At 39.8% G+C, this 13,425-nt stretch overlaps 1 protein-coding gene across 6 annotated transcripts in view; it reads left to right on the top strand.

The window, feature by feature from the left end:
• Positions 1-239: 239 nt before the first annotated feature.
• Positions 240-13,425, top strand: part of zfpm1 (zinc finger protein, FOG family member 1) — a 264,761-nt gene continuing 251,575 nt past the window's right edge. For 5 of the 6 annotated variants that reach the window (XM_068049282.1, XM_068049284.1, XM_068049283.1 and 2 more), the window contains exon 1: positions 295-520. In XM_068049282.1, the coding sequence (XP_067905383.1) occupies positions 481-520 (40 nt within the window). In that variant the 5' untranslated portion in view covers positions 295-480. The other variant, XM_068049279.1, reaches the window with a different exon arrangement.

Here is a 13,425-nt window from a genome sequence, read left to right as displayed (position 1 = left end):
CTATCAAAAAAAGGGGTGACACTGCACCTGAGTGAAACCTGTAAAAACAGATGGCATGTTTCAGCAATAAATTGGCGACTGGTTCACTAACTGTGCCTTTGTTGTGCAACCTCTTCACCTCTATAAGGTTTCTGTTCTATTCGGCCAGGGAACACAGGTGGAGCGTGCGACGTCACTCACGCTTGTTTACATAGGTGCGTCCTGACGCACGGCTCAATGCTGCCCAGTTGCCATGGCGGCGGCGTGCGACATGACGTCAGACGGCGGAGTGGATACAGTGTATCGGGTGAGTGTTCGCTGGATACTAGCGCGCCGCTTGTGAATGGCCCGTTTCGCTGCGGGTGCTCTGGGCTCTGGTCACTTAGTTCTGTGCTCAGTCTGTGCTCTGTGACGGTAGTACCATGCTGCGACTGCAAGTCACGGCTGTCCACCCGTAAACACCCCCCTGTCCCCCGCCCCCCACGGCAACCGGCAGCCACAATGTCCAGGAGGAAACAGAGTAACCCCCGGCAGATTAAACGTGAGTTTGTCGCTTTGCCTGCTCTTCTGCTCACTTCACAAACTCTCTCGCTGTCTGTCAACGCCGCGGCGTCTCTCCTCTCAGCTTTCAAACGACCGTTTCCAGGCAGGTGTTTCATATTTCTGATGAGAAGTAGGAGGCACAGGATATATTTTTACAGACGTTCTTGTCAGCGAACCAGAGTCTCTCCTAAATACAAGCTAAAAATAATTGGTCACATTTACTTATCTGGTGTTTTTGTATCATAGAAACAATCACCAGTTCTCGATATTCTTGACTTCCCCTGTTTTAATAAGATTTGCTTTTGTTTTACTTTTTTAAATAGAACCCATTTTTCTGATGACGACTCTATTTTTCTGGTAAAGGAAACATAGAACAAAAGTGGAGCTTGTTTGACTGTAGACTGGGTGATGAGAAAACACGATAAGCCGGAGGCTTGATCTAGGTCCTGATATAGATTGCCAAGTGCGATAACTGTTCTTATCAGTTCGAACCAGACTGGAGAGGTACCGAGTGGGACGGTTATAGAAATACAAAGAAATAAAAAGCAAAAAAAAACCCCCAGAAAGTCTGCTGATGTAATCGATCCCGTCGTTAAGCTATTAATGCCGTCGATTTCTTTATATCTAACATTGAGTTCATTAAGTTTGGACAGGTGAAAAAAACTTAACGTAGATAGCTTGTTTTTTTTTATCAGTGCACCACCTGGAATTAGGCTAAAACTGTTTTTTCGCTTGTCAATTTTCTTAGATTTTGTACAGGCTTCTTTGACTTGCACCGATGCTCTGTAGTTGCTAGGACTCAGGTAGCAGTTTTTTTTAAAAGTTGTGTTGATCCAGTGATGAAATTAGATGTAGGATATTACATAACGCTAGTAATTTATTATGAGCGTTCGTGTGAAAGATAAATAACTAGTGGCTCATGAAGCTTTACTGTCGTAGAACATACGTGATTTTTGTTTTGTGTAAGCAAGGTTTAACAGCTGATTAAATGTAGCAGGCTATTTGAATAGAATGTCTAATTATACATCAAGTGAATGTTCATAATTTTTATTTTCGGTTAGCAGAAAATAACATTCTGTGGAGTGGAAATACGCTTCCAAGCTGTATCAAATGCATGTGTTTTACCTATTTACCCATCTATTAATATTTAATGCAAAATTTTGAGTTGTCAAAATTTGTTCTGGTGTCTTAGGGACAGTTATGCTAACAGTGCTTTTACCAGTCCTTTTTATACTCGACCCTAAACCATGGTGATTGGAATAGATCCAAAGGAGAAAGTTTCAAGAAAAATGTCCCCACGTGAATGAGACAAAACTGATGACCTGTTAGATTTCTGTTATTGATAAGTCTCTAGTGCATTGATCAATCTTTTGTTTTACTTAAAGGTCATTTTGATTTAAAGGTTCTATATTTGATAAGCTACACTTAAAATGCAGCATCTTTTTAAACAGATGGCAAAAATAGACCATGTTATTTGAAAACATTCAGCAGCTTGCAGAGTTTTGGGGGTTGACTGCTGACACTTGTGTGCTGTGTGAAAATGTACAGTTGTGCCCCTTTAAGATTGATTCTCTTTTTGTTGGGGAAAGTTGATCTTGAACTGGATTTGTACAGCTCACATTGTAGAAGATACCAAGCGCTAATCCTTAGAATTAAAAGCTGATGCAGAATCTATTTGGGGAAATGCAGGTTGTCGTGGGAAGTAAAAGAAACTTGACCTCAAATGGGACTTCAGTTTGAGTTTATCTTACTGACTATTATGTACGTCATTATATAATGATCTACAGTGAGAAGCTAATTAATATAAACAGAACAATCTTATGATTACAAAAAAGTAAAATTAGAAAAATTATATAACATCCCGTGTAGGTAAGAAAAGGTGAAAATAAACTACCTATTCGGGAGTATGAATTGATACTGATTGTATAATATCTGTTACTCACAGATTACTGGGACAGTTGCCTCTGCCCAAAAGACATTGCTATATTTTTTTCAATAAAAAACTACAGTAAAATGTATAAACTGAAGAAAATTGTTTTGATATTCGTGGCCTCTTGTGCATGCATTCTTTTGTCCAGGTTGGTTTCTAGATCTCAAAGGCTGTATTTGAGATGTCCTCATGGTTAAGATACAGTATTTGTCTTTAATTGCAAGGATAGTGCTAAATGTTGTCTGGTAAGCCGGATATCTTTGATTAATGCACCATTAATCATTGTTTTTGTAAAAAGTTTCAAGCTAATGACTTGTCATTCAATGTTGTAGTTGAAGATGTTTGCCTTTAGTTGCCCTTGTGTGAAAATAATTTCACACTAATCGTTAAAGTTTCTGCTGATCATTTGGAAACTGTTTTAATAAATATTAAAACAAACTTTACATGGCGACTATAAGAATATCTTGTATCGGCTACATTGTGAAAGTAAAGAATGTAATGTACTTGAGATCATACGTTCTTCGTAATGTTTACAATGTGTCTTTTTAGGTTTTGTTTTTCAATTACAAGTGCTTTGTTGTTTTTGTCTCATTTCTTTCCTGTTGCCTGTTACCTAACGTTGCACAGCCTTTAGTCTCTGCCCTGGATTTTCCCCAATCTTCACTTTTTTTTTTAACCTAATTGCTTTGTCTACCTGGTATCTTACTTTTAAATTCTCTTTTTCTCATTGCTTTTTTTCACTTAACATTTGTCGTCCTGTCTCGTTCTTGTGTCTCTCTTCCTTCATGCATTTTTTAAAATTACTCATTACCAGTTTCCTTGTGTGTGTGTATATATATATATATATATATATATATATCGTGTCTTTATACGTTTCTCTTTCTCTCCCGTTATTCATGCATCCCTCTCTGGTTCCACTCTTTTTGCTGTTGCTGCCATCATTGCTTTTCTCTCTCTTTTCTCTCTCCTTTTCTGAGCTGGATAACATTCTCCTGGTGTAGGCCTCTTGGGCAGGTTTGCTATATGATAATGCAGAAAGTTGAACTGGCCCCATTACTGTGAAGTGATGGTTGCATTGATAAGCTTTGATAATGGTGCAGATAGCAAGTACTAAGCGACCAATGGTCGAGCCTTGTCTTCCATTAGCATTCCGCTCCAGTAATCTGCACAGCTCTGACAATCACTTCTCCATTTCCACTCCTCCACTAGATAAGAATGGAAATACTGACTTCATGGGAGCTGATTAGGGTGTCTGGATTTCTCGATAATACCTTGATAAATTATGTTTCCTTTTTTTAAAGGGGGAGAGTTAAAACTTCACGTCTATTTTTCCCTCTCATGGTGTTTTATTAAAGGAGTTTCCAGTCCGGTTGTGTAAAAAAAAAAAGAACTGTGATAAAAAGCAATGATAAGGGTTGGACTGTTTTGTGTAGGAGTGCATATCAATGTTATCTATCTCTTTTTTTCACTTTACTGAGCAGCCTGTTGTTTTTAGCCTTATCACACTCCACCAAAATGCCAGGGAAAAAAAACTGCCTGGATTATTCATTGCTTGATGATACCATTTTTTTTGTAATCTTTTTTTTACATAAAATTAAATTTTTCAAATTAGGTCTGCGCAAATAAGGTGAATGTTCTTGCAATAAGATATGGCTTGATTGACTGCCTGTCTGCAGAGGAATGAGCACATCATCTTCTGATGTCTTTCTTTTAAAAAAATATTAATTTTGGACTGGTAGTGCCAATTGACTCAGAGCTCAAAAAAGAAGACTGAGGGTTTGGCAGTCTTCAGAATGACCATGATCTGGGCATTTGTTCATCAACCCATATTTCTTCCTTAAGTAATGAGTTTTTTGCACTGCTTTATGAAGGTCTTCTGTTCAGAGGAGGGGAAAATTTGGCTGTCTGATCAAGGGAAGTGTTGTACAGTTGTGGCTGTCTGGCTTTGTTGAATAGTATTACTTGGGGTTTACACTGTTATTTGCTCTATCACAAGTAGTGCCACTCAAATCTGTGATGGATATGATGCAGCCATTTATACTTTCAGCTTCATGAGCTGACTGGCTGTTCCTCCTGCATGCCGAGTAACACAATACTTCTTTTCCCCTCCAACTGGTTACTCAATCTGTATTTGCTGCCTGCTTTCCATGATGTGACCCATGGTACAAAATGGAGCTTTGTTTTTGGTTTCTTCCCTTTTGGAGATGGCTTAAAAAAAACGACCATTATACAAGATGGAGTTGATCTTATCAGTTTTGTTTACCTGTTTACCAAGGCGGGCAGACAGAAATTGGAGTTCAGTGTTTGTGATCTTAAAAAGTGATTTGTAATTAGCTGATGTGATGTTATCAGGTTTTGACTATAGAAGAAAAATGACAATGAGTGGTAGTTTGCTGAAAATCATATCACTGTCACTGTGAGCATATAATCTATGTTTGAGGAAAGACTTCACCGTGTCATGAACTTTTTAGCGAGCCACTGCCAACAAATCTTCTCTGGTTAGTATCACATGATAGGATGATTTTATAGCAAAGCTCTTTTGTTTAGTTTTTATTTTATGACTTGAGTGGTGTCATCATGGACCCTTTCTTGGATAAAAAGTAAGCCGTTGGACTAGAGATTTGTTGTAATCCTGGAGCACCCATTCAGTGAAGTTGATTGGGTAACATATGGGTAAAGTTACAAGTATGGGATGTTTGGAGTCTGTGATTTACATTAGTGTGGGATGTTTGGTAGAGTTCATGATTCACATTCATGAGGTATTGAGAGAGCTGATTGCTGCCATTATGTACTTTTTCAGTTTGGTTCTAGACTAAAATAATTGTGTGAGTACTTAAATAGAACAGTACCCACTATAATTTAGTGGTAAAATGCCATGTTGTGTTGGGCAACACTGCCTTGATTCTTCATGGCACTGCTGGATATTAATTACCTCAGCAAATCAGTTGGATAGCGCAGTAACCTGCTGCCCCACTCTTTTGGTTTATATCTTGATATAATGAATGTAGGAACAGGAGTAGGCCATTCAGCTCCTTGAGCCTGCTCCACCATTGAATTAGATCATGGCTGATATGTACCTGAACTCCATTTACCCACCTTGATACCCCTAACTAACAGAAGAAGGGTCACTGACCTAAAACGTTAACTCTGCTTCTCTCTCCACAGATGCTGCCAGACCTGCTGAGTATTTCCAGTGTTTGTTGTTTTTATTTCAGATTTCCAGCAACTACAGTATTTTGCTTTTATTTTAGAAATCTTTCTATGTCTGGGTTGAGGATTGTAATGGAACTGTAGCTTCATCATGGGGAAGGAAGGAAAATTATGCTGGCAAGTCCTGCTGTCTGCTTAAAGTTGCATTAGTACACAGAATCCAAGGGATTAGTTTACTTACCAGCATCTTGCCTAAGGAAACAGAACTTTATGCTAAGTAAGAATCAGGATTCCAAAATAAATCATTTGGTGGTGGAAGTGAGTGGGGGTGGGGGGTGAGGTTAGTTTTTAGGCTCAAGGTAAGATATATCAATGTTGGCGCCCAGTTTGATGCAAGTATAGTATGGAGAAGATATTGAATAGGATTGTTCTGCACAGCTGCAATCTTTCATTTCACCAGTCATCTTAAGTTACCTGTAAATGAAATTACTGATTAGTTGGAATGATGAATAGTACTGTCTGCACGTTCCAGGTTGAGATTTTTTACAACAAACTCATTTGCATAGTACTTTTTAAATTGTATTTGAACAATTTTTGATTGTATTCTGCTATTAGTGTTGGCTGTTAATACCTAATTATTATGACTTATCTGGTAGAAACAGTGACTAGGTGAGCCACAAAAAGCAGGAAAATCCCTGCTTCGATACTTGGTCCGTGCTGAATTAGCTGTTCTTAGCCATTTTCCTCAGCAGCCCCTGTTAGAATTGTGCATGAAAATTATAGTGGGCACTGCTCCATTTAAGTGAGTATTCACACAAGAACAAAACTGAAAAATATACATTGTGATAACAGAGAGTTTTCTTTGTATTGCATGGTTCCCAATGAATGTGAATCATGAACTCTACTATGCATCCTGTACTCATGACAGGGCAAGGCATTCAAGGCCATAGTTCACGTGTAAGTAGAAACATGGGTAAGATATTGAAGAATGGCCAGTGCCAAACAAATTGTACCAAAGCAGAAAACTGGTGTGAATCTGAGGACAATAAATGTAGCCAACTGCGAGGCTGCATTTGGGATTTTTCAGGCAATTGACACTTCTGGCTGGCATTTTACGCCCCCAAATGAGCGGGCTGGTGGCGGGGGGCGGTGGGTAAAATTGAATGGGAGGCGGGTGGGGGGGTGGGTAAAACTGAATGGGAGACTGGACGGAATGGGGCCATTCCTGACCCCGTTGCCAATTTATGCGAGGCGGAGGCGACGAGAAACTGTCTGCCTGCCCCAGGCCAATCAAGGCCCTTAATTGGCCAATTAACTGACACTTAAGTGCTTCCGCTGTCACCACGGGTATTTTACCCTTGGTTGGCGGGTGACTCAGGCCTCAAAAAGCCCACCTGATGAAACTTGACGGCCTTCTTGTGGGCTGGGAGGGGGGGCCCTCCTTATCAGGCGCTCTGTGTCCCACAGAGGGCCACCCCCAAAGCTCCAACCGCCCCCAATGCACAGCACTCCCCATGCCCCCTTAACCGACCTCCCTTTCCTCACCAGGGCCCAACTGATTGTCCCTGGCAAGGCCCTAAAAACTTAGCTTTTTTCTGGGGCCGTCCGTCATCTTATTCCGATGGCTTAGTGTAGTCCCAGCAGTGGGCACCGCTTCCAGTGGTGCTGTTGGGACTAAGAGCTGTCAGTCCGCTGATTGGCCTGCCGCTCCACTAGGTGGGATTTCTGCCTCAAGGCAGTGGAAGTCCCGTTCAAGACCAATTAAGGGCCTGGGGAACATAAAATCTGGGTTGGCTCCCCAGGCCCAGCGGAGGCGGGTTCACCACTGACTTTTCGGCCGGTGGATGGGGCCCCCCACCTACCCAAAGAAAAATTCCGGCCTGTATGTATCTTATACCATGACCACAGCAACCAACAGTGTTTTTCTTAAATCGCCAAGCCCTGGATTTCCCTCTTGTCTCTGGAGGCAGCAACATTGGAAGAAAAATGTGAATGGCTACTGGTGATCGTTCTGGCCTCCATCATCACCTGGCTTGAGAGAATTGAGCCTCCATTCAATTGCAGAAGCAACAATCATGCTTTCACTTACTGGTATTTATGACTTTCCAACAAATGCGTCTGCTGAATATGCAGCACTCAAATTGTTTTTGTTGATGTACAACATAACATAACCCTGGTATTTGCTTCCAAATGCTGCCTACTTAAATTGACCTCCCATTTCCCCACACAATCTAAACTAAACTGGACTAAAAATGGTAGCATGCATTGTTGGGCAATGGATTTCTCAAAGCATGACATTCGTTATAGCAGGTGCTCTAAAATAGCAATAATTAAAATTGCAAACTGTTCCTCAATTATTTGTTATGCTTTCAGATATTAGATTAGTGTTCTGATTTAGCTCAATTAGCCTAAAAGAATATAACCCCATCATTCTAGAAATAAACAAACTATTCTGAAATGTTCTGGTGCAAATTAAAATAAGGAATTAATAATTAGTACTATGCTTCTATTGTTAGAAATTACTTTCAGTTGATGTATTCTGGTTCATATTCTTTGCATGCTATTGATGAGGTTGGTTTGAGGACCAGATTTATGGCACACTTCCATTGCATCACAGCGAATTCCTCCTTTTCTGTTGCTGTTGATTCTTTGGCTGGCTTCTCCCTGTGCCGAGATAATTTGCATTCACCCTGCTGTTATTTTTCCTTTCCCTCCTGTTTATATTTCTTTGCTTCCTTACTATAAAATGGATATCCCCCCTCCCTTTTCTTTTACTCCCTGCTGTTTTAGATTTGATTTCTTGTTTAATTCTTTGTAATTCGGTCTCTCCTTTCTTAATTGTTCTTTCTGTCTCACTTATTCCTTATCCTATTTCTCATATTGTCTTTTTTTCATTAATTTTTCTCCCCCAACCAACCAATGGGAACTATATTATATGTTCTGGGAGCCACATATTCTCAAGTGGAACAATCTATTGTAATCTATCACACTTTTATCTGTACTATCTGAGAACTGAAAATGGCCTGGCCTTGCAATGGCGCCATGCTTGTAAGCTGATAAAGTTACAGAGTTCACTGATGATGAATGTTAAGTAACTACACCCTCATTAGATAGGATATGGACTTGGCAGAAGGACTAGGTATTTGAAACTAAGCTACTTTACATCTTAAGCACTTTCTTTTTTCAGGCTTCCTCTCAACAATAGCTCTCTAACACGATTGACTCATACAGTCCTCAGAAGAAATGTTTATTCCAATCAAAATGTGTTAATTAATCACCCATATCTAATTGAGGATCTTTTACTATTTGCTATTTAATCAGTTAAAAAATAAACTAAATGGCTGGGTTGCTATAGATACATGATGGAAAGGTCAAACTGAGTTTACCTTATCATGATATGGACAGTTACTAATTAGAGATAGGTATTAGATTGGAAAAGTCTTAACAGCAGTTCTACTCATTATCAATGAAACACACCAGTGCAATATTAAAATTATCTGCAGTCTCTGAAGGTACAAGTAAACTGAACACACCTAGTGTTAGCTTTCAATGAGTCATTTGATGTATGTAATATTTTAAGTTGAGAACTCCAGAGTTTGTCTTAAAATAATTCGTAACATGGTGTTTAGTTTCTCATTCAGAAGATTATATATCTTGTTTAGTTCCTTAATTCTCTTTGTATTTAGGGAAAATGCTGATTTTTTTTTTGTACCTTATACACCAGAGATTGTATCTGTAATTTAAAATAACATAAATTGGAATAGTGCCTTTTTACAAAAGCTTCAGAATTGTGTCCATTTGTAAACCATTATTTGAAAGAGTGGCAGATGATGAATGCTCAGTATATTTTTTAAAAAATGTCTTATCTATGCAACACCCTTTTTACACACCCTTATTTTCTTACAAACTGAACTGTCAGTTCACCGAAAATAAAAGGGTGCGAACTTATTAGACTGCATATTTTGCGCAAATGAAAGGAGCTATAAAATGAAACACAATTTTAAATATATTGTCTTTAAAGGTCTATAATATTAGATACGCTTAAGAGCTTGCAAAATGCACAGAGCTTTGCATTGTGTCCAGATAACACCAGAACTGAGTGAGTGAGCAATTATTGTCTGCATCTATCTGTCCATTCTATGACTACAGGACTTCCCCAATTAATGTTTTTTACAGGGCAGTAAGTTAATGGAAAAGTGATAACCATTGACACCATTAAATTTAAGGGCTGCTACTCATGGTGGAATACAATAGGCTTAATTTACATTCACATTGTGAAAAATTCCAATTTTCAAAATGGCAATTACTCAAACGTATTGAAGTAAGTCTGCTTTAATTTTTGCATTTCATGTATATGACCTACACCCTGGTTTTAACCATTTAGATTAAAAATTAATGCCCTTACAATTGCTTGGAAGAAATCTGGAGATCTTATTTCTGTTGCCCACACCTGTTCTGCAGTTCAGTACAGGAGGTGATTTATACCTAGATCTTTTAATCTGGCTGCAGTAAGAACTTCCTCCCCATTTTTCTCTCTTTGCTTTCTTTTCTTAGCCAAGGGTACAGTTGCTCAGCATCTACTTCTAAAGCAGGGGTTTACAGCTATATTGAACCGAAGCAAGCTCATCTGCTCATGGTGTACATCTAAACTTTACAACAATGCTAAACAACATTTATTGGCATTCATTTTTAGGGAAATAATTGTGACATTTAACAAAAAGGAAATTGCTTTGCAGGTTGAGGACAAGGTAGGTCTTGGAACAATCTGTATCAGAACATTTGTCATTTTGGTGATGGTATACACCTGCAGCTTTTTTCTCTGACTCCTGCAACAACTATAGGCGAAATGGTGGAACTGTAATCTCCTCTTGGTCCTCAGCCTTTGCTCTTTTGAATAAACCATAGGTACATGTGGAAAAGCAGCTGGAGGATGGTTTCCCTCCCTAGAAGCAATATTGAAATTCAGCTGTGTGTGGTTGAAATTCCATCTTATTGCTGCTTATTGGATCTTAATGCTAAAACATCTTGTGCTACCTAATTGTTTATATCAGCATTGATCTGACTATGCCTTAACAAGTCAGGCAGTGATCCGGTGTCTGGGTGCATAAACGGAATTAGCATGTTTATTAAAATTAACTCCTTATTCCACATGCCATTTTCCATAAGAGTTTAATTTTGCCTTTTTCTGTTTGTAATTCACAAAAAGAAGTGCATAAGAACCTCCCAATGTGGCTTGCCTGATGAATTGAAAATTTTCTTCTTGCTTAAACTCTCGTTTGTTGGTACATTGCTGAATGGCTCGATTGAAACTGAACATTCTTAGTATAGTGAATTGAACTGTAAACCTACGCCCAATCTTTATTATTGGAGCACCATATTGGTAAACCAATTGATGGAATGGACTTTTGGGTCGTAAAAATCAATTTAAAAATTGCATAATCTGCACTTCAAATCTCATTTGTAACTTCGCTGATGGGAGTAATGCAAATTGCACTCGCCGATATCATCACTTAGCTGAATGAGATACAGGATGCATATGGTCACTGGCAACTTCTCCTTCAAGCACCTCACCAGGTTCCACCCATTACTTTGAGGTTAAGGCTTCAATCTCTGCTGCCCTCCCCAAGTCACTTTTCTCCCTAGATATCCTCCTGCTCTTCTCCCTCAGCCTCTACACTGAGGAAATCCTCATCCTCAGTGATTTCAGTCTCCATTCACTTTGACCTTGTCTTCTAATTTCACTGCTCTCTTGTGCTCCCTAAATGTATTCTTCCATATAAACTCTCATATCTATATTCACAGTCATCCCCTCAATGTTGCCATCTCCTGTGGCCTCTGTGCTCCCACGGTCTCAATCTCAGATCACCCACTTCCCTCTACCCATTTTTAACCCCATCTTTGTTTGCCCCGGGCACTTTCAAATCTCCATATCCCTTTCCTGTGGCTGAATCAGAACAAGCAGCGTCGGGCCTCACTCTACGCTGCTAAAACGGCATGTTACGTTTAACCAACTGTCTCCCTAAGTGCTTCTCTCTGTCTCCTCCACCCTGACTTCTAAGAATATATGTGAGCAGCTCATGTACATTTTTGTTACTAAGATTTGAGACTGTGCCTTCAGCTGCGTGTATTACTGTCCCTTGTCCTGGTCTTCACACAACATGTTTCAATAATAAATAAAAACAGAAAGTGCTGGCGGCATCTGTGAAGAGGGAAACAGAGTTAACGTTTCAGGTCTGTGACCTTTCATCAGAACTCAATAATTGCTAATATAATATAATATATATGATATAAATAATAATAATTGCTATCCTGTCCCTGCTCAAGGGGGCCTCCAAACGCATCTCATCCAGAAAACCCATCTTTTGCACTCGCGAACTCATTCTCGCCATTCTCACAAAACTGCTCACCACGAATCTTTTCTTCCTGACAACATAAAGAGCATTATGCACAATGGCCTTCCTGGCAGGCCTCAAATTCTCTACCCTTTGTAATCTTCAGCTCATCTGAAACTCTGCTGCTTGTATATCATCCTGCACCAATCCCTCTCACTTTTCACTCCTGTCTTTGCTGACCTAATTTGGCTCCCAGTCCCCCAACATCCTCATGTTTAAATGGCTTACAGCCTTGCCCCTCATTATCCCTGTAACCTCCTCCAGCCTTAACCTCTCTGTCAGAACTCAATTCCTCTGAATGCCCACGTGCATTTCTCTCTCTTTGCTCCACCATTGACAGGCATGTGTTCATCCATCCAGGCCCCACGCTCGAGAATTCCGTTTTTGAATTCATGTGACACTATTTGTTGAAAACCTTCCTTTCAAATGTACTTTTTAACATCAGTTGTGGAGAAGCTACTAGAATCTGTCATTAGGGATAAAGTGACTGAGCACTTGAACAAATATGTGCTGATCAGCGACAGCCAGCATGGATTTGTTTAGGGTAAGTCATGTCTAATTAATTTAGTTGAATGTTTTGAGGAGGTCATGAATAAGGCAGCGTCTATGGATATTATCTATATGGACTTCCAGAAGGCACTTGATTACATTCTACATAAGAAATTATGAGCAAAAATGCGAGTGAGCAGAATTGAAGAGAGGTGGGAAATGGAGCGTGGGGATAAAGGGTAGGTGCTCTGGCTGGAAGTGGCTGATGGCATTCCCCGGGGACCTGTTCTGGGCCCTCAAATTTTCATATTTATTAATGACTTGGATGAATAAATAGTGTTGTACATCCAAGTTTGCAAATGACACTAAGTTAGGAGTGACAGTAATGCAAATCACAGAATTGTTACAGCACAGGAGGCAGCATTCGACCTGTCGTCTGTGCTGGCTCTCCGAAAGAGCAATTTACCTAGTGCCTCTCCCCTGCCTTCTCCCCGTAGCTCTGCACATTCTTCCTTTTCAGATAAAAATCCATTCCCTCTTGAATGCCTCGATTGAACCTGCCACCAATCCACTCTCGGGTAGTGCATTCCAGATCCTAACCCCTCGCTGCATGAAAACGTTTTTCCCTTGTGTCACCATTGCTTTTGCCCATTACCTTAAATCTATGCCCTCTTGTTCTCAATCCATCCGCTAATGGGAATAGTTTCTCCCTATCTACTTTGTCCAGACCCCTCATGATTTTGAATACCTTTATCAAATCTCCTCTCAGCCTTCTCTTTTTGAAGAAGAACAGCCCCAACTTTTCCAATATATCTACATAACTGAAGTTCCTCATCCCTGGAACCATTCTCGTGAATCTTTTCTGCACAGTCTCTAATGCCTTCACATCCTTCCTAAGGTGTGGCACTGTTACGCAAGTGTACTTTGTTGAATGATTTTCTT

Source organism: Heterodontus francisci, chromosome 17 (genome assembly GCF_036365525.1).
Source record: "Heterodontus francisci isolate sHetFra1 chromosome 17, sHetFra1.hap1, whole genome shotgun sequence".
NCBI lineage: Eukaryota > Metazoa > Chordata > Chondrichthyes > Heterodontiformes > Heterodontidae > Heterodontus > Heterodontus francisci.
The sequence above is the reverse complement of the archived record's forward strand: the minus strand, read 5'-3'. Positions and strand labels throughout refer to the sequence as shown.